At 42.5% G+C, this 26634-nt stretch overlaps 1 protein-coding gene across 2 annotated transcripts in view; it reads left to right on the top strand.

The window, feature by feature from the left end:
- Window positions 1-7605: 7605 nt before the first annotated feature.
- CAPSL (calcyphosine like) overlaps window positions 7606-26634 on the top strand; it is a 34582-nt gene continuing 15553 nt past the window's right edge. Inside the window, exons 1-2 of one of the 2 annotated variants that reach the window (XM_003792936.3) lie at window positions 7606-7733; window positions 25061-25197. In XM_003792936.3, the coding sequence (XP_003792984.1) occupies window positions 25061-25197 (137 nt within the window). In that variant the 5' untranslated portion in view covers window positions 7606-7733. Of the gene's footprint in view, window positions 7734-7765; window positions 7849-25060; window positions 25198-26634 lie in introns of those variants that run through there. The other variant, XM_003792937.3, reaches the window with a different exon arrangement.

The raw sequence follows: 26634 nt of genomic DNA, 5'->3' as shown, positions 1-26634 counted from the left end.
TTTGTTGCAGCTTGGCTGGGGCTGGGTTCAAACCCACCACCCTCGGTATATGGGGTTGGTGCCCTACTCACTGAGCCACAGGTGCCGTCTTTCCCCCTTTTATCTTGACAGCAGTATAAGGCCACTGGTCTTGAATGGGGACCCAGAGGCCTTAACCTCATCTTTAACTGCACTATTCAGCCAGAGACATTTGGGTCGGCAACATCCTTGATAACTTAAATAATCAGTGACTAAAACCGAGAGTCACAATCAATTGAGGTTCATCAAGCCAAAGTCTAAGGACATGCCCAGGAAAAGCACAGACCAGAAAAGCATCTGTGGCCCAGGCTCTCTGCAAATGGATTTGGAAACAGGGTATTTAAAGGAGAAGGCATACAGAAAAGAGGAAGGAATGGGAGGGTAGGCCATGAGGCAGTCATATTCTTATGTAATGAAGCTCAGTAAACCTACAGTTGACCTAGGTTAAGGTGAACATTCAAAAGAAAGTAGAAGGGAAGAAATCAATTATATAGTTTCTCAGAGTAGGCGGAGGATGGACAATCTCATCTGTCCCTGGTCTGCATCTGTGGAGATGCATTGATATCAGTGCATCTTGTCAGTGATATCAATGTGGTTTTTTACAGAACTCAGTAGGATTCCACCACTCAGGGCTGGACAGTTATTCCTCCATTCTTTAGGCCCAGGTGAGCTCAGAAATGAGACCCCCATTTCCAAGCACAAACAGGCTGCCTCTTCTAGGTCACACCGTCTGGGCTCTAGCAAGGTCATGAACAAAGCTGCGTGAGTCATTTTTGGGTAGTTCCACTCTGGGTAGGGAGCACATGCCTAATCCCTTCTCTGAGACAAAAACTTACCTTGCCCTAGTGGAGGTGGGACTACATTCATTTGTTAATGCCCTCATTAACTTTGAAAAGATGTTTTTTCACCTACCAAGTCCTGGCCAAAATGCCATATATATACCCCTAGACAAAGGGCCCATGTGAGAGACTTCCAACTTAGGTCTTACCCTTTGCCAGAAGCTCTGGTGCTGCTTTTTACTCCTTCTGTATTCCTTTCTGCATAATAAAATTGTGTCTTACAACTGATCTGTGGTCTGTGGGTTTGTTCTTTGAATCCTTGATTTATTTTGGTTGTAGCTCTAAGGTTATTATTGGCATGTGCTTATTTTATGGGAGACATATATCCTGAAAGGTTTAGGGCTAACAAGGCGATTCCCTGTAAGTAAGAGCCATCCAGAGAGGTAAAGAATCTTTGTTGTTGTGGAAACCTGGCTTATATAAAGTTGTGACACAGGGTGGTGAAATCAGAGCTGTTGGTTTGGGAAGAGGGTGGATGTGCTGCATGATTCAGTTTCCAGGCTTGGTCTCCTTTTTAGCTTAATGAATTTTGAGAGTCTCAAGATTTTATTTTTCCTTTACATACTCTCCTGTTCTTCAAATTCTTTCAAAGAAAGCATTATAGAAGAGATAGGGAAAAATAGAATGAGTCTGCATAATTGCCAAGTCGTAAAAGCAACCTAAGTGTCCATCAGCCCATAAATGGATCAACAAACTGTGGTAAATGTATATCATGGAATATCATTCGGCCATTAAAAAAAGATGGAGATGGCTTGGTGCCTGTAGCTTAGCAGCTAGGATGCCAGACACATATACTGGAGCTGGCGGGTTCAAATCCAGCCGGGGCCTGCCAAACAACAATGACAACAACAACCAAGAAATAGCTGGGCATTGTGGCAGGCACCTGTAGTCTCAGCTACTTGGAAGACTAAGGCAAGAGAATTGCTTAAACCCTCTACCCAGGATGACATAGTGAAACTGTCTCAGGGGAAAAAGAAAAAAGATGGAGACTTTACATCTTTTATATTTACCTGGGTGGAGTTGAAACACATTCTTAGTAAAGTATTGCAAGAATGAAAAAATAAACATTCAATGTACTCCATACTAATGTAAAGTCAATATATAAACAATGACATGTTCATAAGATCAATAAGATACTAATATAGTCCAGTTTGGGGGTAGAGGGAAGTGGGATGGGGGAGGGGAAGGACGTATGGCAGAAGGAGGGAGGGGATGAGGTGGGATCTCACCTAATGTACACATTATGAGGGTGTATATCATGCCCCCTGGGTGAGGGGCTCCTCTATAAGTGGAACTTTACCCTGGAAGTGAGAACTATGTAACCTAAAAATTGCACCCTCATATTAATTTGAATAAAGTTTAAAAAAAAAAAAAGAAAAAGAAAATGTGTCTGGTCAAACTTTTGATCTGACCACTTATAGCTAGGGAAGCTTGTTCCTAAGAATTAATGTCCCAGGTTGCTAGAAAGGTTTATTTCTAAGGAGTTGTGAAGTCTAGTGTTCCATTGTAGGAAAAACAGGAGAACGTTAGGACAGAACAAAGAGGACCAAAACTGAATTATAGCAACAAAAAGACAAGTAGCCTGATTCAGGCTATGCAACTCTCTTTAGAGCAATTCTTTGGGCAGTCATTGCTTTGACCCTTTTGGTTGTACATCAGCCCAGCTGTGGACAAATATCATAACAGCATTTAGACAAAAGCAAGACAGAACATGAATTACTATTATTATGAGTAATAGTTTTTGCCACCAGGTTTCCCAGGACACAAAACAACTATCCACAAGTTGATCTGAAAGCTTGGTTATTTGGGTTTTCATATCCATTGTTACTTGGCTAATATTACTTGACTCATCTGGGATATAAACACATCATTCAGTCTTAATGATGGTGCATATTCCTCCCTGGCTTTAGTGAGTATGTCTAAGGCCAGGAGATTTTGTAGCACAACTTTTTTCATAAATGAGATTTCATTATTTAGGACAGAGATGCTCATGTGACTGTCATGAGAGCCTTTTGGCTATGCTTCACTAATGCCTCTTTAAGTCGTATGACTTTTTCAATACCTATTTGTATAAGGGTAAAGGCTAAGTGACCATACCAATAGAAAATAGAATGTGCCCAGTGAGATTTTTATATGAAAGAAATTTGCTGGTTGTTAGGGCTTGAATTATTCTTCCAAGTGTCCAAGCATAACCCAGAGAACACCTCTCTAATCATCCTGGAGGTCATCACGGCCATAAATTGGTTCTGCATAGCCAGTATGTTCTATTTGGGGCTAGCAAATAAATACTAGTCCAATCACTGGCATGCGAGTTAGTACTCTGTAATATGATGATGTGGTTGCATCATCCCCTGGGTATCAATCCCATGTCCTTAGTGCTGTTTAGGCACTGGTTGTTTGTGTGCATTTTTCTCTCTCCCTCTCTTTTTTTTTTTATTTCCTGGGTAAAGGAGCATTCTTAATGAGTTGGCCAAACAAAGGAGTAAATCAAATAAACTCATCCCAAATTTGTTATTCTGTTTTGAAAATGGGCTATCATCTGGGGGCATGCTATTTTCCTTTAGTGGGATTATGCTAACATAGAGGTAATGAACTAGTTTCTTTTATGGAAATGATTTTTTTTCCATGTTCTATGGTTTTGTAGAGTGTTGTTAATGTCTAGTAATACAGATTGTCTTTGGGCATACTGGCACTGAGGGAACACAGCTCTTTGTGTGAAGTAATAAACTTTTGGTATTCTATCCAGTCCTGACCTTAGAAGGTGGATACCTATCATGGCAGGCCACAACCAGTGGAAAGAGGCATAAAACCACTGTTGTAGTTTAATGTTGGGTCCACCCGTAAGAACAATTTTGTTTCATGGACAACAGTGGGCGATAGTGCCAAGAAGGCATAGAGACAGGGCAAAGGAGGTTGTGGTAGTCATTTTTTTTTTTTTAACTTCCAAAGAATGTTAGAATAGGCAAAGTAAGCAGGAAAAAAAATGGCAGGCTACAAAGCAGCCTGCTAGCATGCCACTCCAAGGAAAGAAGTGAAAAATGCAGGCAGCTGCCTGAATAATGGTCTCTCTTCTCTGAATCAACACTGTGATATCACAGAGATACAGTGTGGGACACTCTGTGTGGAGGGAAAATGCATGGGGAAAAACGTAGAAGGATAGGGCACTGGGGTGCTATGTTCACCCTCCTGACACTGTGTGAGTTGTGAGACAACACCCTCCACTGCAACCTCTATGCCTGGAGTCTATGAAGAGTAATTGCATCAGACAATAGGCATGGTGGAAATCAGGCAACAACTAAAGCCATCCTGAGCTCTTGGGTGCATGATGCCAGGTCCACACTGGGATGGGGAGGGCATGGACTAATTGAAAGGTTTCTTTAGCCATTCCTTGTGACAGGAAACCAAGAAATTTCCCCCTACAGCACAATGGGATCTCAGTACAAGAATTGATTGGGTTGTAGCATGCTCGGATCTCAGAGGCTTTGGGTGACTGTTTTGGCAAGTTCTGGGTGGGATAGGGAGAACTTCATGGTCCTTGGGCTGCTGGAACTGACCCTTGCTTCTGACTTGGCATCCATGTGATCCTTGAGATTCCAGAGGAGCAAGTCACTTGTTTCACCCGACTTCACCTTGCAGTTCCCAACTGCCTCCTACCTGCTAGGCCCTGACCCCACTCTCCAGTTTAGATCAGCCCTAGTACCTGCACAGCCCTGCTTCTGGCCCTACTTAGAATCCCTGCTTCGGGCTTCTCTCCAGTCCTGGCTGACACTCTCACACAGAGTCCAAGGCTCTGCCTTTGTGCTTCCAGAGCTCCCATTGGGCCTGAGACATCATTCTAAAGACTCCAGTTCTACACCTAGATCCCAATTCACCAGCCTAGAGCCTCCACCACTGCCACCAGGCTAGAGGAACTGCTCCGAAGTCCAACATCCCAGCAGGAATGCCCCCCAAGATTGACCTTCTAGAACACTGTGACCTGGTTTGAGCAAATGCCCACAGACTGGAAACCCACAACAATTGTCTAGATAGCCTGACCCAGCTGCTGCTATCCCCTTAGGGGAGACCTGAGGTAAAGCATTCCCCCCAACATCAGCCTCAGTGAGGAGGGTTTCACCCAGCTCCCAGCCTGAATATTCTACAACCACTTTGTGATTAACCCATCAGCCAATGCAAACAGTATTCAGCATAGGCTTCATCAGAGGCAATCACAGGTGAACAGAACAAATCAGAATAGCTACTTTAAGGCTTCTAGTGTACATGCTTCTTTGCTGCTGCATTAACATTCCGGAGTGGGTGGGAAAAGAGAATTATGTAGGGACTTCCCCTTACTCTATAATCAAGCCAGAGAGTTCCTAGCAAGGAACAGATACCCTGTAAACTTAATAGCCCTGAGTTGAGAAAAGAGGTTTCAGATGATAAGAAACCAGTGAAAGAACTCTGAAAACATGAAAAGTGAAAACAGACTGGTCCCCCTAAGGGATCACAATGGAGCTACAGCAGTGAACACCTACTAGAAGGAAATAGTCAAAATGACAGAAATGGAATTCAGCATATGGATGGCAAATAAAATGAATGGAATTGAAGAGAAAGTGAAAACCAACAAAAAGAAAAAAAAAAGAAAATCTCAAGAAATTAATTAAAAAAGCAATTAAGAGCTAGATAACATAAGGAAGGATATAACTGAACTTAAAACAATGAGTCATTTAGGGACTTTCAAAACATAGTGGAAAGTTTCAGCAATAGATTAAACCAAGGAGAAGAAAGAATCTCAGAGTTTGAAGACAAGGCTTTTGAACTAACCCAATCATTTAAAGAGACAGAGAAGAGAATTAAAAAGGCAGAGCAATCACTTGGAGATGTGGGACTATGTGAAGCAAACTAACATACCGATTATAGGTATCCCGGAGGGAGAATAAACGAGCACTAAGAGCAAAGAAAATCTATTTGAGGGAATTATTGAGGAAAATTTCCCTGGTATTGCCAGATATCCAGAAATGCAGATGCAAGAAAGTAATCAAATGCCAGGAAGGTCATACCAAATAGGACATCTTCAAGTCACATAAGAATCACTGTGGCCACAGTCAAAATGAAAGAGAAAATTCTATATGTAAGCAACAGCTATTTTCCTACAATGGAAAACCCATCAGACTAAGCAGATTTCTTAGGAGAAATCTTATAAGCCAGAAGGGAGTTGGCTCTCATCTTTGATCTTTTAAACAGGGTGACTGGCAGCTTGGAATTTTTGTATCCTGCAAAATGAAGTTTTACAATATTAGGAGAAAATAAGTTTTTTTCTAGACAAGAAAACATTGAGGGAATTTATCATGACAAGAGCTGAGATGCAGGAAATACTCAGATCTGCATTATACACAAATCAGCATAATAGATACCCATCCATGTAAAATCACCCTCAAATAGCCAAAGCCCCAAACTCCTATAAAACAACAACACGGAAAGAAAAACAAAGCAGCAAGGTACTACTACTTATTATGATGAACAGAACAGATTCACACATATCAATTCTATCTCTTGATGTGAATGTGCCACTCAAAAGATATAGGCTGGCTGACTGAAGAAACACATTTACATAAACTCAGATTATTTTGTTGTTGTTTTCTTTTCTTGGTAAAACCATAGAGTTTTGTATGGTGGCTCTGTCCTGTCGTCCCTTGCTCCTTCTTCTCTGTTTATTGTTAATTTGCCTTTTTTCTTTTTTTACTTTTGATCTCCTTTCTTAAATTACTATAGCAAACTGTTTCTGTGGATGGGTTTCATAAAATACTTCATATTCAAATGCTTATGCCCTTGTATTTTATTTTGCAATCTCAGATGGAGGTTGAGTTCCTTCTTAAGAGTTTCAGATATTTAAATGACATCTGATGAATTAAACTTTTGAGAACTTTAGAGACATGAGGTTGCCCTGGAAGAGCCACAGGTCTGATTAATTATGGTGTTGTGAGACCTATCTCAAAACAATTCAAATAAAAAGATAAAGCTATATATACTCCCTGTGGAAACAGTAAAGGGTTTAACCCTCTGCTATATCCACAGGAAAATTTGCCTAGGATTCTGCAGAGCTGGGTGCTTGGCATCTAAGTTCTGTAAGTTCTCATGCTACAAGGATGTTGCACACAGCCAGGATCATGGCACATGTAGAAGTGTGCATGTGTGTATGTGTCTGAGAGAGACCTGAGTCACCTGTAATTACACCTGCCTGCTCCTCAAAGGAGGAGAGTAGGGGTAAGAATGGTAAGATGGCGTGGATGTCATAGATATCAATGAAAGAAAGCATGATTTAGATATTTTCCTCTAAATAGGCCACTAGACTGCTTGTTATCCAGTACAGTAATTGCCACGGAATGTGTAAAAAACGAATAAGAAAAGAAGAGAAGAAACCAAGGATAGAAACAGCAGAAATGGCATTCCCTTAGTGTGTGAAGGCAGAGAAAGAGACTTTTCAATCATCTATAATTATACCTGGCTGCTCCTGAGAGTTGTGATTTTAAGTTTTACCTGGTAGTATAAGGCACCCTAGCAGTAGACCATCTGGGGACCACATGGGGACAGGAAGGGACTGCTTAAAAGAAGCAAGATAATTTGCTGAATATGATCTTCATAAAACATAGGAGGTTAAGTTTCATGTCGTGCTAGGAACTAAACCATTTCCAGCAAAACTTCCCTCTGGCTGTGCAAACAGCTTGGGATTTCATAGTCACTGGGATTTCCTAGGCAACGAGAGTGTAAACTTGAGAAAAGGCAGGGCCAGAATAAGGACTGACAGTGAGCAAAGCCAATCAGACTGTGAGCCTTGCAGCAGTGATCCCAGGCCATCCAATTAGCACTAAGAAGGTGGACCAGGGCATCTGAGAAAGACAGGTGAGAGGGAGGAGGTGAGCGGCCAGGGAGGGACCAGTTTTCCCAGGCGCAAGAGAAAGCGTCCTTAGTTTCATTTCAGTTCCAAGCAACTGGTGGCAACAGGTTAAGATTTAAGGTAAATAAACTTTTTAATCTCTTCTATTGATTTGATTGCTTTTGCTTGTTTTAGCCAAGAAAGTAAGACAGTAGATGTTATTCTCCTGAAAGAAAACCTCAGATTTGTTGGGGAGTTCTTGGACTAGAGAAGCAAGCCATCGCTAGGCTGTCAGTCCATGGAGGAAATAGCTTGGTTCTGGGAGAGGCTTTTGCAATCTTTGTGAAGAGATGCTCGGGTAAAAATGTACAAAAATAAATTATACCCAGTAAAGGGGAAGAAAATACACATTATTGAGTGATTACTGTGTACTAAGTACTTGTGGTTGGGTGAGTTGCTATAACCATCCTGATGATTATTGATAAAACTGAGCTTCAAGGGGTCCAACATATCTAAGTCATAAAGCATGAAAAGATCGAGCTGTTATGCATACTGCTCTGTCTGACGTTCAAAGCTTGTGTCATTTCTGACATACTCTGCTAAACTAACAATTTAGAACTGGATTAAGAATCTGCATGCTTATTAAAGTATAGTGACATGGCTTGTTCAAAGTTATAAGGACTTTAGTAAAGGGCAACACTTAGGTCCAGGTGTCCACCTGCCTTGCCTTCAATCTGAGGAGTATTTAAATCAATCACACTAAGCAGATGAAATTCTTTCTTGTTTTTCAAGCTCTTATTTTTTTCTCAAAATCTTACAACTATAAAAATATTTTTATTGAGATGTAAACATTGAGGTTTAAATTACAGTATTCATTTGTATTTATAGTCTGATAGCAATTATCTAATAATTGCAATCATCAATTCTAATAGTAATCTAGCAGCATCATGCTAAATGCTGATAATATAATGATAGGAAACACAAAGGACTCAGCCCTTTCTCTTAAGGACTTTATAGTCTAGTAGGACGGGCAGATCTGAAAACAGAATTACGGCATGGTGCAATGTGGTCATGATTTGGACTTTACCATAGTTATTATACAAGGATGGGTAGGACTTCTCTAGGCCAACAAGGGAGAAAGGATATTCCTGAAAGCATGATTACACATACAAAGGCATAGAGATATAGAGCACCATGTGTGTTTGAGGAATGTGAGTGAGTAGAGATGCAGAATAGATTTTAAATGCCTGGAGAATTACTAGAAACAAAGCTAGAGACATAGGAAGGGCCAATGCATAAATCCAATATGAAAAATTTTCACTTTGCTTGCACATGGTGGGTTTTAGACTAGATTGTGAAGTTTAGTTTTCCACTTTATAGAGATTTCTCTGATAGTCATCTGAAGGATAAGTAGAGAGGGCAAAGTGAAAGGAGGGGAACTAGCTAAAAGACAGTAAAAATAGTGGAAATGAGAGGTTCTGAACTAAGTATCCATGGCAGTGGAGGTGAGGGAACAGAGGCAATGTCAAAGTAGTGAAACTATGTAGGACTTAGCTGCTGAGTGGATGTAAAGAGTGAAGAAGAGTCTAAGATAATGTTCGGTTACTGACACAGGTAAATGATGTTCCTGTTTTCTGAGTCAAGAAATAAGGAAGAAAGATAATGAACATGGTTCTGAAACATTAACCTTGAAGTGTCTGTAGTTAATCCAAGTACACATACCCTGTAAGAAATCTGAGTCTGAAGCTCGGGAGAGTCCATTGGTTGGAAAAATCACAATTGTGTCAGTGGATATGGCTGAGATTGCCATGGGATAGTGAAAGAGTGAGAATAGAATAAGTAACTAAAGCCTAGTAAACAGCATTTAAGAAGCAGTCAGTAGACAAGGAAGAAACAAAGTAGGATAGGCCCAAGAGGGAGGAGAAGAATGAGAGGAAATTAGATCTATAGACATTGAGAGAAAAGGGTTTTAAGAAGGAATAATGATTGATAGAACTAACTGTTGGGAGAACTAGGGACTAATGACTGACAAAGCTGACAATCAGGTTCACAATGAATTATTGAGAGTTTGCTTATTGAAACGCAGTAGACTGAAGTGCAAATGGGGCATGAAGAAGTGGAGAAACTGGAGACCCTTTCAAGTAGGCTGACTTTGAAGGATTGTAGCTAGAAGTCCAGAGCTGAGGGACTACAGAGGATTCATGAACTAAACAGAAGCTAGTGGCCAGGAGGAAAAGGGCATAACCAATGACTGAGAATCCTGGAGGGGTTGGCATCTGTGTTGCAGGTGGAGAGGGTCTCCTTAGGTTACAGGAAGCTCAGTACTCCCTCAAGAGGAGGTAGGATGAAGTCAGGATGGTCTTCAAGCTACGTCTTTATAGATTTGGAGGAAGGTGGTGTGAGTTTATTCATATCTGGTGGCTCTGCTTTTTTTCTGTGACTTTTAAGACAAGATGTAGAGAAGAATGGCAAAGAATTCTATTAGCCTCTGAGAAGACTGGAAGAAGAACCTGACCAACATCATATTATAGTTGAGTGTTTCTGAAGGCCTAGTAGTAAAGAATAAATGAAGTGGCACCAATTTATGCTAACACGTGAGTTTGTTCAGTTGCAATTCACAGTCTGCCTTTAAGGAGAGCAAGCATGGGCAAACTGAGCCAAGTTAGGAGGCATTTGTTTGGGTGGGAGATTGACCAGTGAGGAGTGAAAAAGAGGGTGCTGGTAAGGAGTGGTCAGAATGATGTATAAAATGTATGGAATGGAGAGGGAAGGAAATTGACCCAGAAGGGAGAATGAGACAGGTAATGGAGTGAAAAACACAGGGTCAAGAGAAAGATCAGGAGCCCCTTTAGGTCAGTGGTTCTCAACCCTCCTAATGCCATAAACCTTTAATGCAGTCCAAAGGGGTCATGACCCACAGGTTGAAAACTGCTGCTTTAGGTCATAAGCAAGTTCGAATAATGGAACTGAATGGTGCATGGAAAGTTAATGCTGAATATTGAACTTTTAAAGGAGACCTATTTTGGATGATGACAAAACATAATGCATGGTTTTAGAAGGGAGTTCTAAGACATTGAGCAGTTAAATTTGGTACAAATAAGGGATCTCTAGACCCTTTGTGGTTGCCTGCTGGGTGGATTATCCAGATAAGCTCTGAGTGTGCCCAAATTGATGGGGGCCCATAGAATGAAGAGGACTTCTCTGAGCCAAGATTTAGTCTTAGTGATTTATAAAGTTATAGAGCCAAATTGGGGCATAGGGAGTCTGTCCAGTTGGGCTGTGCATCGAAGAAGGTTAGGAGAATAGGTCATGACGAGGCAGTGACAAGGGGTTTCTTAATGCTCTGTAGATATCCATTAGGTTCATTTGTTCTGGAGTCCCATTAATTCCTGATTTTTCTGTTTTGATGATCTGTCAAGGTCTTTCAGTGCATTGTTGAAGTCCTCAGCAATTATGATGCTGCTGCTTATCTCTTTGCTTCATGGTCTAATGATTGGCTTTATGAATCTGGGAGCTCCTGTGTTAGATGCATATATATTTAGAATTATTATATCTTCTTGGTGAATTGCTCCTTTTACTATTATATAATGAAGATCTTTGTCTTTTTTTCTTATCCTATTGTTGATTTAAAGTCAGTTTTATCTGATATGAGAATAGCCACACCTGCTCTCTTTTGGTTTCTATTTTCATGAAATATTTTTCTGTCCTTTCACTTTGAGTCTATGTGGGTCTTTGTGGGTTAGATGTGTTTCCTGGAAACAGCAGAGAGTTGGGTTGTGCTTTCTCATCCTTTCAGCCAGTCTATGTCTTTTGAGGGGGGAGTCAGACTGTTCATATTGAGTGTTAGCACTGATACGTGCGATGCTGTTCTGTTCATCATGCTGGTTAATATTTTATTGTTTTGCTTTCCATTTTGTAGTATTATTTTATTACAGCTGCGAGCTTAAACTTTGGGGTGTTTTCCCGCTGTGCTTATCTACTGTGCTGTATAATGCAGTTCTGAGTATTTCCTGTAGGGCAGGTCTAGTAGTGACAAATTCCCTTAGTGTTTGCTTGTCTGGAAAAGTATTTCTCCATCAATTATGAAACTGTTTTTCAGGACACAAAATTCTAGGCTTGTAGGAGTCTGTTTCAGAAGACTAGAAGAGTAAAAATGGGGCCCGAGCCCTTCTGGCTTGTAAGGTTTCCACTGAGAAGTCTGTTGCTAGTCCGATGGGTTTTCCTATATAGGTTAGTTGTTGCTTTCATTTTGCTGCTTGTAGAATTTTCTCTTTCATTTTGACTTTGGCCAGGTTGATGATGATATGTCTTTGTGTTTTGGAGGTGTCCTATTTGCTATTAATTTTCTTGGTTTTTGATAACCATATTGTACATGGATATCTGAATCTCTGGTAATATCAGGGAGGAACTCCTTACTAATTGTCTTAAATAAATTATCCATGATGTTTGCTTTTTTGCCTCCTTCATGGATACCTGTAATTCTTATATTAGTTTGCTTTGCATAATCTTATATTTCTTGAGTGATTGTTTATTTTTCTTTATTCTTTTCTGTATCTTTGAGTGACTGGGTTAGTTCAAGGGCCTTGCCTTCAAGCTCTGAGATTATTTCTTTTGCTTGGTTTAGTTTGTTATTGACACTTTCTGCTGCACCTTAAATGGCGTTTTAATTGTTTAAAGTTCTATTATATCCTTTCTTATGTTGCCTGCCTCTACAGCAACCTTTTCAGTTTTTGCACAGATGTAGACAATGACTCCAAAAGAAGCATTTATTCTAAGTAACTGCAGAATAATTACTAAGTGATTTTTGTGACTTACAATTAGTTATGACCCCCAAAGTTTAGAGACTTATGCACACATTAGTCAGAGCTGTGATTTTATCTGAATCTAAAAGGATGACAGAGGATGTAACAGTTGGGCCTTGTCCTTGCAGTGGGCTTGAAATCATTGTCTGAAGCTAAGGCTTGCAAGGGTCCTAAAACTTTTTAAATAGGAGGCCAGTTCACTGTCCCTCAGACCATTGGAGGGCTGGACTGTGGGCCCCAGGATGAGTTGACAGCTAAGCAGGACAGGCAGTGGCGGCAAAAACACCCGGCAGGCTGGATAAATGTCCTAGGCGGGCTGCATGTGGCCCGTGGGCTTTAGTTTGAGGACTTCATGGCATCTAAAAAGTGGATATTTAGAAATTACCTCGTTGGTTTTCAGAGTATAATCATTAAAACCAAAAAGTTTGGCAACAAATGTTTCTTTTCTCTTGATTTTATCTATTTTGCATTTCATATACAAATCTACCAAATCTTTGATTACATTTGTGTAGTTTACATTTCTTCTTACTTCGTTTCTTTAAGATCTTGCATCTGTCTGGCTTATCTGACTCAGAATAGATTGTAAGTAATTTCCTGGTAAAAATCCCAGGGCGTTAAGGCACAGTAGAGGGAGGAGAGAAATGCAGGAGACAGCAAGGAGGGTGCTAATGAGAGAGCTCATGCCTCCTGACATTCCCAGAAGATGCTTATTTTTATAAGGACCTTGTTACCTTGGGGCCTCCGTGTTCTATTAAACTTGGCTTTTTACCACATTGTTTTAGTTAAGTGAGTTCTTGAATATCATGCTAAGCAGTTTTTTTTTTTTTAACTCTTTCATAGTTAAAAGTGTTGGAGAAGCTAGTAACTGAAAACAAAAATCTATTGCAATTAGAAGTTAAAATGGAGTAACTTTCTCTTTCCTTTGAATTCTCAGGGGGAGCTGAGTCTCTCTTCACTCTGGATTGCTAGTTAAATTTTCCCAGGTAAAGATCGAGAATCAGCCCAAATTCTGTAGGAATGAACTTTTGCCAATTGCATCAGTTTAAGTAATGGAAGGCCTGACCAACATGCAGTTAAGCAAATAATACAAAGAGATTTTGTTTTTCACATGACAGGGATATGGATCCAGGCAGTTTTTTCACATTGGTTCATCAGCTCAGGGATGATAGAGCTCTAAGTTGGGATGGCTTTGATTGCCTTGGCCTTTCCCTCATGATTTCATAGAGGCTGCCAGAGCTCCAGACATTGCATTTTCACTCAATGCATGAGGAACGCAAAAGAGATGAGAGAGCTATCCTAGAACCCTCAGCATTTCATTTGGTTCTCTTTGGCCAGAGCTGGTTCTCATGTCCACCTAGTGGAAAGTGGAATGAAGCAGAGAAAAAGGGGAGTGGGATGACATTTGCACCAGCCAGTTGACAGTGTCTGGAAAATCAGTTGTAATTCAAATTCTACGAAGTTAAAACTATCCCTAAGAATATAAATTTCCAAGGGTCAGAACCTTGACTGTTTCATCTATTACTATTATATGGCCCATACTAGGTATTTTATAAACAAACATGTTGAATACATAACCAAGACTAGGTTCTTAGGGTATAATATTTAAGGAGACACACTCAGGCTTGGGCAAGTATAGGGTGACATTTGCACCATTGTGAGACCGAGAGCCTCCTTAAACACTGCACCTTTACCTTACTTCCCAACCCTGGTTCAGTGAATAAAATGAAATATGATGTAGTATGAAGTAAACATTTTACAAACATGATACTTATGGGAGAGATTTTTAAAATGTGACATATGGTAAACATTAAAATAAGGACTTAATTCACATTAAGATCAGCAGAAAGAATTAAATACTGTGATTTAGCAGAAATGGGCTCTAGGAACACTTCCCAAATGACAGTAGTTGCAACATGAATTTGAAACAGAAAACTGGTAAGGTGTCGGACTTGAGTGATATCTTATTTCCACAGTAGGTTTGTGTCACTTAAGTATAGATCAAATACTGCCATCTTTTAAGTGGTATGACATGGAAGTGGATTCCATGGAAGATGGTAATCCAAAAATAATTTGTGGAAAATAGTAAATGATATGAAGGATAATCAAATACAGGAGTTTTAGGTTTAGTCCAAAAATCCCCCTTTACTTTATATACGTTACTTTATTAAAACAAAGAAACAGGGCGGCACCTGTGGCTCAAAGGAGTAGGGCCCTGGCCCCATATGCTGGAGGCGGCAGGTTCAAACCCAGCCCTGGCTAAAAATTGCAAACAGACAAACAAACATAAAAACACACACCAAAAAAAATAGACAAAAATCTACTGCTAGAAGAGGAGATTAAGTAAAATTGTTCATTTCAACCAGAAGGAATTGACACTGAGCCTTAAGATTTTAAAAACTCAAGAAGGGACCTGACGTGGGTGAAGGGTCAGGTTTAGTGACCCATGCGTGGCCTGGTTTGCTCTGGGGTGCGGTTTCACCTTCTGTTGTGGGAAAATCCTACCAGCACTCCAAGGTACTCTTTTCCCTGAAGCATTTCCTTCCCTTCAGCTTGTTGCACAGACCTTCCCTGGATCCCCAAAGCAATTTATCAGCACCCTGATGCAGCTGTTGAGTGCGATGACTTAGAGAGAACAGCAGTTCACCCCGAGCTCTGTCACTCCCTAGTGGCACATCCTCAGGCAAATGATCTGGGTTCTCTGGGTCTCTGCTGACTTCCAGAGATAGGTCAGTGGTACTTGATAGCACCCACCGCACGAGGCATGTGTTGATATGTGCGAAGCCCTTAGCTAAGAGCTTGGCCCCAGCATAGTTACAGTCACTATTACCTCTTCTTTTCATTTTGTCCCTTCATCTTATCCTATTTGATGTTATAGTCTTTTCCCATGAAGTCTTCCTCCTCTTACTAGAGGGTGACTGTATTTCCTATAGCTTATGTTCTCAAACCTTAGGTGTGCATTAAAACCAACTGAAAACGTTAAAATGTCCATCTGCAGCATCCGGACCTAGAGAGTCTAATTTACTGTTTGGTGAGGAGTATAGGCGTCTTTTTTTAACAGCTCATGCTAGTTCCAGGTCTTTCTCTATAAGAGGGCTTCTCAACCTTAGTACTATGGGCATCTTGGACTGGTTAACTCTGTTGCCAGGGGCTGTCTTGTGTATTGCAGGACATTTAGTAACATCCCTGGCCTGTACCCATTAGATTCCATTAACATTCTACTGCGTTTCCTTTGTAACAACAAAAATGTTTCCAGACATCAAATGCCTCCTTGAGGACAACCACAGATTGAACTGGGTACTTCTACTCTATAATGTCACCTGAAAAACTGGCATGGTGCTGGGTGTCCTTAGTGGTGCTAAGAGCATGTTCAGTTGAATTCAGCTCTGATGGGCTTGATGAAGTACTCTTACAAAGTCAGTAACAGTGACACTTGCCCATTTCTGGGGCTTCTACGTCTTCTACTGCAAAAACCAAGGCTCCAAACTGAATCTTCAATTTCAGTCTGGGGTGGAGGGAGGCAATATTTATTCACTTCCTACCTACCTGCTAGTCTATTCTCAACACCTAGTCCAGTGATTTGAATATTTGAAATTCATGTAGAAACTTAAGAGGTATAGCCTTTAGGAGGCAATTAAGTCACAAGAGGTCCTCTCTTATGATTGAGATTAAGCCCTTATAGATGTGGCTTCAGGGGTGGCACCTGTGGCTCAAAGGAGTAGGGCGCTGGCCCCACTATTGGAGGTGGTGGGTTCAAACCCAGCCCCAGCCAAAAATTGAAAAAAAAAAAAAAACCCAAAAACCTCTTATGATTGAGATTAAGGCTCTTATAAAAGTGGAAAGGCTGAACACTTTGTGAAGCCATCTTTTCTGTCATAAGAGGACACAACATTCATCATCTCTGGAGGATACAGTGTTCAAGGGACCATCTTAAAAGTAGAGAGAGAAGCCCTCATCAGACACCCGGTATTTGTGGCCCTAGGTAGAGTGCTGTGGTGTCACAGCTCACACCAACCTCCAACTCTTGGGCTCAAGCGATTCTCTTGCCCAGCTACCCTACAGGCACCCACCACAACACCTGGCTATTTTTTTGTTGCCGTTGTCATTGTTGTTTTAGCTGGCCTGGCCGGGTTTGAACCCACCAGCCTGGGTGTATATGGCTGGCACCATAACCGCTGTGCTATGGGTACCAAGGTAAGAAGCTACAGCTTTTTGCCATCTACTTGATAGTAATAACTAGTTTACTGAACAGACTGGAATCAGTGCAGATGGTGTAATTTTTTCTATCTATTGCCTTCAAACACGGTCTGGTGTGTCTTTTCTCTCCATCCCTGGGTGACAAGTCAAGTATTAAAAGGTCCACTGAATCTAAATCAAAATTTCAACCTTAGATCCAGTTTCCAAGTAGAGAGAGAAATAGTGAAACCCACATCCCGTTTCCCTTCCCCCTGGAGGATAGGTCTTGATGCTCAGGACCAAGCCTGAGAAGAAGAGATGGGGAAATTTTCCCTTTGGTTGAGACCTTAAGAGAAGGCGAATATTGTATACTGCCTCCGAACGAGCTCGAAGCCCTACAAGTTTAATCAACAACTGCCTGCTCTTGATCTTGCCTTTCTCCTTTCTTTCTACATAGAATTTTAAAAAGTCACACAGAGCTACAGCAACCCCAGGTCACTTGCTATTGAAAACAACTAATGGCACAGGTATTTAACAATTACAGAAATGCCTAAAAAGTTCTTAAAGCAAAAATCTTTACATAGTCTGGCTGTGGGGAAAATGGGCTTGATGACCACAAGAGTCTATTTGGAAAAACTGGACTGTTCTATAGATAATTGCTGCTTCACAGGGCTGGACTTAGATGACGCCTACAAGGACAGCTTCCTCATGGTACACGCTGTCCCTACCTCAGTGCTTCCAGAAGTGGGGTGCAAAGAAAGGATGTCCAGGCAAAACCTGGTCCAACCATTGGGGTGCACACCCCTTCCAGCAGGGAGTCTGTTTCTATCCTCACTCAGCACACCTCCCCTCTGCCCCTCGGTGACACTTGATGTGCCTTCCTGTGCCTTCCTGTTAACCTAACTCTGTCCTCCCTTTTCCTTCACACAGATTAACTCTTCTCTTCTCCCAAATTCATTCAAGGGGACTAAACCTGTGTGAGTTCCCTTGGGTCTTTCAAGCAACTGCGCCTTTCCTGAGAAAGAGGAAAACCTGGAGTGTAGTGTCAGAGAAACCAAAGGAGGGCAAGATTTTAGAGGGTGGGTTGAGAAGTTTTATGTGGACGTCCATGGTGCTTTCCAATGTCCGTATCAATGAGAGGAGCTTCCTCAGCAATAAGATCCGCTTCTCTGCAGGTTTTTGGCTGTAGACTTTTAATCCAGCAAGAGGGAGAGGAATAAAGGAAGAGAAAAAGGGGGAGGCTGCGAGGGGAATTATGCAATCCGGATTACGGCCACCAGGGGGCACCAAAGACAAACAAACAGTGCTAACCTGTAGGCTGGGGTTTCCGCTTCTAAGGGTCAACTGAAATCTGTCCCTGAATCCTGCGGAAGAATCCGAGAACCATGAGATAGACTTCTATGCATTTTCAACTTTCCACATTCTGTTCTACAAGGATTCTCAAACGTAGGCAGGCAGAGAGCTTTGGCAGTGGCAGGCAAGCAGTTGTGCACCAGGACAACGGAATGAGGCAGCCTCAGCAGGGACCAGCGCTACCAAGTCTCCTTTGGCTTTGCTGGTGGTGGCTCCACGCAGCCCATGCATTAAATCTCCAGGCCTGTGTGAACGTCCCCTCCCACCAGCCACTGGGGGTAGGGATGGCGGCAACGGAAAGCGGGGGGCTCTGGGTGCCAGTCCCTCTCTCCCTCAAATTGTGCGCTGTCTCCCGCCATTTGAATGTCTCCCTGTACCTCTGTCGTCACAGTCCCGCAACGTACTTGATCCAACAGTCTCCTGCTGGTCAGCGTGCCCCACCTTCCTACCCACGCTCTACACTTGGGGATGCAAACTATCATTCCTTTTTGAAGGCTTTAGGGTCTCCTGTTGCTCCCAGTACAAAATCCGACCTCACCATGGCCCTTTCAGATTCCATGTTTGCTTACCTGATCAGTTTCATGTCCCCCAGAAATCCCCTTTCATACTCCCTCCCAATCTTCACATCTTTTCATGTCCCCTTCCCCCATCTGCCTATTTTCCAATCATACTAAAATACTTGTATTTTTCTAATTATGCTATTTTCTTTCACTTTGGCCCAAACACTTGGTACCTCTTCTTCTAAAATATATAGTGTATTTCCTTTTTTCCCCCGACGACCCCAGCCTAGATAACTTCCACCTCCCATTAGGATTAAAGTTTAGGCATCACAGACGTCTTCAGAGCGCTCCCGAGCCGGGTTAGCTGCGTTCTTGTGGTTTGTCGCGGCTCAGTGGAGAGTTTGCGTCCCCCACCCTGTGCTGTAAGCGATGTCTTCATCCCTCTCCACAACTCCTTAGCGCAGTGCCTGTTGCTCCCTTAGGCTCCTAGCCGGCCTTTGCTGAGGGAACAGACCCCACACGCCCGGGGCAAGTGTGCGGACTCCGTGCCGACACGTGGTGGCGCTGCGGTCGCGCGCTTCGGGAGCTCCACATCTCTTGGGCCCCGCGCGGACCTGGCGGGATGCGGGCTGGTCACCCCGAAGGATGGATACGCAAAGAGGGTCTTCTGGAGTCAGGGACGCTTTGCATAGGGCTGTGATGCCAGCGATGTATGTTTGGGGACAGATTCTAGCCCTGCTGACTTCAGATTCTTCTTCGCGGAGACCCTACCCAATCCTGACTTCCTTAAAACCCCCAGTTCTTGGTAAACTGTTTTCTGTTCAGCTTAAATATGATCATCAGAGTTTAAAGTTACTGAGATTCTAAGCTATTCAAAGGCTTGATCCTTCTAATTCCTCACACCGCCCCCCCCAAACCCCACACCCTGCCTTGGCACAGTGCTTTCAAAACAGTACACAGTGAATGTTACACATGGGCTGATGAACTGGGCCACTAAAGTATCTAAATACAGTGGCAAGTTGACCACCCAAGGAACTGTAGCAAACTGGTTAACATATAGAGGAGGTCAACATAAGGAACTAGGCCTACTGTGCTGAAATGTGCATGTGGTGCAAATCTGATCTATGAAAATTAGGTCAATTTGAGGTGGTCAGAGTGGGGAGGTGGCCGACCATGGAGATTATACTGCATTTAAATAACGAAGATGGATAGTTCATATAGGTATTCCAAGAACCATGGTAGAGTGGCAGGAGAGAATGCAGTTTAGTTTTTTCCCTTGAATTTATCAAATTAGACTCAAGAGGTAACTGGGAAGGGTTGGCCTCAGGACAGTTTGGGGATATGTGACTCTCTGTCCCTGTTTTCCTGGAGTCTGACCTGCTTTCCTATGGGACAGCTCCATCCAACTGTGCTTTGACATTCTTATACATTATTCACAAGTGTGGTGGGGTAGAGAGAGCCCTGCTTGGGAACCAGAAGCTCTGTGCTTGGTGTTGTCCAGGACTGCAGGGCAAGTCACTTTACCAACCTGGTCCTTAGTTTCCAAGTCTCCAAAATCAGGTAATTGCACTAGGTGATCTTCAAGTTTCTCGCAGTTTGGACAGTGTGTGGATTATTGTAAGTCACATGGTAGTGGGACCTGTGCAAGTTATCTGATTTCTCTGCACTTCAATACAAATAATAGTTGTGACTAACTCTTCTCCTTCCTTCCTTCGCTAACCACCTTGGCAAGATGGATATGTATCTGTAACACTTTTTAATTTATTTTTTAAATGGACAGGTAAAATTATGTAATATATATTTACTTTGTACAACATATTTTGAAGTACACATAATTGTGGAATGACTAAATCTAGCTAATTAACATTTACTCATGTTTTTTTTAAAAAATTGAGATGAAGTTCACATAACATAAAATTAGTCATTTTAAAATATATAATACATTCACAATATTGATCGTTTTCCACTTCTATGGAAGGGAACTATACACCCTTAAAGCACTCTCTCCCCATGGCCAATGGGCAAGCATCACAAAACTCCACCCCCTTAAAGCAGTCTCTCTCCATGGCCCTCCCAGCCCCAGGCAGCTAGTCATTTGCTTTCTGTCTTTATGAATTTAGCTCTTCTGAATATTTCACAGAAATAAAATGAGACAATGTGTGACATTTTGTATCTGGATCCTTGCGCTTAGCATAACGTGGTTAAGATTCATGCACACTATAGCGTGTATCAGCACTTCATTCCTTTCTATGGCTGAATAATATTTCACTGCATGGATATACTAAAATTTGTTTATCCATTCATTGATGGATGGATATTTGTGTTGTTTCTACCTTTTGACTGTTGTGAATAATGCTTCTATAAACACAGGTTTATGCATATTTTTTTGAGTTCCTGTTTTCAGTTTGGCTTTCAGGGTTTTTGCCAGGACTAGATATATCCTTACCACCAAGTGGCCATTAATATTCTGAAGGTCTTCAAAGAAGGCCCCACCAGGAATCTGTCTCAGATCTGGGATCCAGGTCTTATTTCCTCCTCCTACTAGTTTTGGGTCTATGTTTATTTTCATTCTTCACTTACTGTCATGGGTGATGTGGAAAAACAAGAACAAACTGAGTAGCACGAACAAGGCAGGGGAACCATAGCGGGGAAATGAGGATGGGAGGTGGGTGGCTGGGAACAGCCAATGGGCAAGCACCACAAAGCAAAGTGAAGGGGCAGGAAAAACAATGGTGGCTCCAGGATTGAGTGAGCCCGAGAGGGTTCAGAGAATGAGGAAGGCATGCTGTTGGTGCCAGTTTCTGCTTCCATAGCGGGAGGGGTAAGGCTAGCACTGCTGCCAGTGGCAGAATATGGTCAGGGTGGCAGGTGGCTTAGGCGAGGACTAGTAAAGGAGTGGAGATGGCTGGATGAGTAGATTGTGCTCTTGTATGTGAATACAGGATCCTGGCTGTGACTCAAGGATGTCATGGGCATAGAGTTAGGAATGGAAGCCAGCTTGAGGCCAGGGAACAAACTAATAATAAGCAAATGCCAGTTTTAGAAAGCTAATGCTACCAGGAAGGCAAATGATCTGGGAGACGGATATCCTTGCTGGATGAGAACTGGAACATGCCCTTTGTATGCTCCTGACATGACCAGAGATGGAGGTCTCCAAGACCAGTGTGTGCTGCCATCTGGAATTCTAGGGAACCTCTACTGAGGAGCCAGAGGACTCAGCGGAAGGCTCTGTGTAGTTTTAGATAAAGCAATTTTTTTCCCTAATGAGCAAAGTGGCTGAGATTCAGGTAGGGAAAGGCCTCCTTGGCCTGGGTTCAAGAGAACTGAGAGGAATTGCTCCCTTCTTCACCCATGCGGTGGGAATTGAGATGAAGGGCAAGACAGCGGATCCTGTATGCTGGTTGGGGGAGGGCTGCAGGAAGTGGGCCACATTAAGTGTATGTGTCCCTTGATTATCTATTCTGGCTTCAGTTTTGGGCTTTAGATTCCCTTTCTCAAAGGTTACTTTTGGGTACTTTGCATGGGAAATCCTTTGACTTGCATTCAGGGAGCAAGAGCTTTGGCACAGGAGAGGCACAAATGCGAGGGTTGCCATCTTTGATGGAACACATTTCGTCCTCATGTAGCACTCAGGGGAAGTGCCATGATTTGGCCAGGGAGACAGCCTTTGACCCAAGAGTGGAACTGTTCTAACATCCTTTTTTTAGCACCTTGAATACTGTTTTTTTTTTTTTTTAATTTCTTATAGCATAACTGTGTACATTAATGCATTCATGGGGTACAGTGTGCTGTTTTCATATACATTTTGAAATACTCTCATCAAACTGGTCAACATAACCTTCATGTCATTTTCTTAGTTATTGAGTTAAAACATTCATACTCTGCTTTTAGAAAGATTCACTTGTACCCTTGCAAGGTAAACCATAGAGGTGACCCCACCAATCACCCTCCCTCCCCCCATCCACCCCCCTCACCTCCGCCTCCCACCCCCTTCCCATATTCCAAGGCTATAATTAGGTTATGACATTCCTATAAAAGCTATGAATTAGTTTCAAAGTAGGGCTGTGTACGTTGGATACTTTTTCTTCCATTCTTGAGATATTTTGCTAAGAAGAACATTTTCTAATTCCATCCATATAAACATGAAGGAGGTAAAGTCTCCATCCTTCTTTAGGGCTGCATAGTATTCCATGGTGTACATGTACCACAATTTGTTGATCCATTCGTGAGTCAATGGGCATTTGGGCTTCTTCCATGACCTAGCAATTATGAATTGGGCTGCAATAAACATTCTGATACAAATATCTTTGTTGTAATTCGATTTATACAAATATCTTTGTTGTAATTCGATTTTTGGTCTTCTGGATATATACCTAATAAAGGAATTGTGGGATCAAATGGCAGGTCTATTTTTAGTTCTCTCAGTATTCTCCAGATGTCTTTCCAAAAGGAATGAATTAATTTGCTTTACCACCAACAGTGTAGAAGTGTTCCCTTTTCTCCGCATCCACGCCAACATCTCTGGTTTGGGCTAATCTTACTGGGGTTAGGTGGTATCTCAAGTAGTTTTAATTCGCATTTCTCTGAGGATTAAGGATGGAGAGTATTTTTTCATATAGCTGTAGGCCATATGCCTCTCTTCTTTAGAGAAATTTCTATTCAAGTCCCTTGCCCACCCTGAGATGGGATCACTTGTTTTATTTCTTGCTAATATGTTTGAGTTCTCTATGGATTCTGGTTATTAAACCTTTGTCAGAGACATAACCAGCAAATACTTTCTCCCATTCTGAGGGCTATCTACCCGCTTTATTTACTGTGTTCTGGGCTGTGCAGAAACTTTTAAGTTTGATCAGGTCCCAAAAGTGTATTTTTGACATTGCTTCAATTGCCTGAGGAGTCCTCATCATTAAATTTTTGCCCAAGCCGATTTCTTCAAGTGTTTTCCCTATACTTTCTTCTAGTATTTTCATAGTTTCATGTCTTAAGTTTAAATCTTTAATCCAGTTAGAGTCTATCTTAGTTAATGGTGAAAGATGTGGGTCTAGTTTCAGTCTTCTACAGGTTGCCATCCAGTTCGCCCAGTACCATTTGTTAAATAGGGAATCTTTTCCCCACTCAATATTTTTATTGGCTTGTCAAAGATCAGATAACGGTAGGTGGCTGGATTCATCTCTTGGCTCTCTATTCTGTTCCATACATCTACCTCTCTGTTTTGAATGCTGTTCTTTGCATGTACTTCAAGACCTCTCACTTCTTGGTCTTTCCATTCATAGTTCACATTGAAGTAATGTTTAGGGTCCTCCATTTACCAGAGGGCTCATTAGGATTAGTGTTCTTTGGAGCTGGGATGGAAGTTAAAGACCATCTAACTCAATCCTCCCATTTAGCACAGGTGGAGAAAAAGACCCTAAGATCCACTCAGATGTCACTGGACTAGGGGGTGGGGAAATGGGGGGTGGGACTGAAAGAGTCAGGACTAGAACCTGGGACTCCAGGTTTCCAGCCCAGTGCTTTGCCCACTGTTGTGGGAGTTCTGAGAAATCAAGTCCAGCTGTCGCAGTTTGTACGTTCCTCAGGGACCACCCAGGAGGCAGTATTTCATGGTACCCATTCTCTCTTCTGTTTCTTAATGGTTAAAACACAAAGCCAAAGTGTAGAAAAAGAGATCTTGTATGTATTTGTCAGAAGAGAATGTCTTTGTCATTTTTTTTCTGTTCTGAGAACTTTGTTAGGTGTTAATAGACACTAACCTGTTAATCAGGAAGATGATGCTGATTACTGGTAGTAATCGTTAAGGTCCAAATGTTGAGAATCTCAGGAGAGAAGCAATACAAATTAATGCTTAGATCAAAGGGGAGAATATTAAATGTGGGGTCAAGAAAATGAGTAAAATTCTAAATAAAAGAACATGGCATACAAACTTGACTAAGAAAGAGACTATGAAATAGACAACATTTCTTTTTTCTTTTTTTGTGAGACAGAATCACAAACTGTCACCCTGAGTAGAGTGCTGTGGCATCATAGCTCACAGCAACCTCCAACTCGGGCTCAAGTGATTCTCTTGCCTCAGTTTTTTCATCTTTAGTAGAGATAGGGTCTTGCTCTTGCTCAGGCTGGTCTTGAACTTGTGAGCTCAAGCAATCCACCTGCCTCAGCCTCCCAGAGTGTTAGGATTATAGGAGTGAGCCACAATGCCTGGCCTAACTTTTTTTTCCTGTTTTTTATAGAGGGAAGAGGTTTCAGAAAGATTAAAGATTATTGGGAAGTGGTGGTATATTTAAGACTAATGCCTGGGCTGGAGAAAACAGATATCATCAGGACTAGATAAGTAAGTAATAAATATGCCAGGCACACAGTCAGCTTAGGTAAAAATTAGAACTTCTGGGAGATTTGAGGCTGTTCCTGTGAGGTTTGATGACAGAATGGGCTGTAAACTTTTTTCTCAGTGGGGCTGTTGTCACTTTTTAGCCAGAGGCAGGCGGTCAGACCTGAGTTCTGCTAACTTGCTGTGAATTCACCCCTCAGATGGCAGGGACGGCACGCCATGACAGAGAGATGGCAATTCAGGCCAAGAAAAAGCTCACCACGGCCACTGACCCCATTGAAAGACTCCGACTGCAATGCTTGGCCAGGGGCTCTGCTGGCATCAAAGGACTCGGCAGGTAGGAACGGCCATGGGGCGGCAGGGGTGGGGAAGAGAGGCAGGGCACACACAGCCATGTGGGGCTGACGTTGGCTGTGTGGTCTTGGGCTAGTTGTTTCCTCCTTGGGGCTTATTTCTTTATTTGCAAAATGCAGAGTTTGGAGGAATTGATCTCTGAGGTCTCTTGTCACAGTTTTTGGTTCTTAGTCCCAGTTTCAGCGAGACCCATGTCTGCTATAAGAGTGTGCAGCTGCTGGGACAATGCAGGGTGAAGGAGAAGTGTGCCCAGAGATGCCCAGCAGGACAGTGAGAGAGAAGCTCCCGGAAGCCATGATAAAAGAGGTGTGTTGGGAGGAGGAGGAGGAAGGAACATGTCTCACTCACCTCCAGGGTCACTGGATTACTTGTCAGAGAACTGACAGCTCACTGCCCCTGGGGTTCTCCCAGCTGGGTAGGTCCTGTTTCTGGCCCTCCAATAGCAATAGTGCGAAGTTCAAAGGATTGAGAAGCCCAAGGGGCAAGCCTCCCCAGGGCAGTTCTTGTGCATTATGATAACTTTATTGAGTGCCTGCTGTGGGCCAGGACTTGTACACATCTCAGGGGATTCATGGGAGAACAAGGCTTCTTCAGTGCCTGTGAAGGATGTCGTCAGAAGAGAGAGTAAAGTACAGGGCCTCTCAGTGGTGTGGGAAGTTGTACGTTAGGGGAGTACAGGATGCCAATGGGAGGGCAATCAGCCTTGCACTCAGGTTTGGAAGGCTTCACTTCCAATGAGGCACTGAGCATCTTGGGATGCCATTTGGAGCAGTACAAGTTTCAGACTAAGCCCAGCTCTGTGAGAAGCCCAGGCTGTTTGTATATGGACCCTGGTGGCCAGGCAGTCACAGTCCAATGGAAAGAGCAGCCAGCTTCTCCTCAATATTGTATCAACTTCAACCTCATCTTGTTTTGTCCTGGATCCACATCATTGCCCTGGGTGCAAACCCTGGAGGAAAATTGCCCTCCCTTACGCTCCCTGATCTGCTCATGTGGATCCCTCCTGCTGTCTGTGCCATCCCCACCTGACACCCTCTGAACCCTGCACCTTCACCAGCCCTTCCACCGTGAACCAGTACATTGTGAACAGACGCCATCTCATCCTCAGCCTTTGGCTTGCACGAGCCCTCTGCCTGCCTTACTGGCCTTGTCTTTCCCCAACTCTCTTCTCAACTCTAGGGGACTGCTCTTTCCCCTCTACCCCTGCCTTGGAGTCAATTAAACCCTAAATGCCCCCTTTTTGGTAAAACCTGATCCCAAGTAATATCCCCCCGTCCCTTTGTTCATTTACCCTTCCCCCCATGAATCCTGCCTTTGAAGGACATCTCTTCAGGACTGGCTCTACTACCTGTTCATTGCCAGGATACTTGACATTCTGTGAAGTGTTAGCTGCAACTATCTTTCCACCTTTTTTTTTTTT

This window comes from Otolemur garnettii, unplaced genomic scaffold, assembly GCF_000181295.1.
Source record: "Otolemur garnettii isolate 467f Iridium unplaced genomic scaffold, OtoGar3 scaffold00063, whole genome shotgun sequence".
In the NCBI taxonomy this organism is placed as follows: Eukaryota; Metazoa; Chordata; class Mammalia; order Primates; family Galagidae; genus Otolemur; species Otolemur garnettii.
The sequence above is the reverse complement of the archived record's forward strand: the minus strand, read 5'-3'. Positions and strand labels throughout refer to the sequence as shown.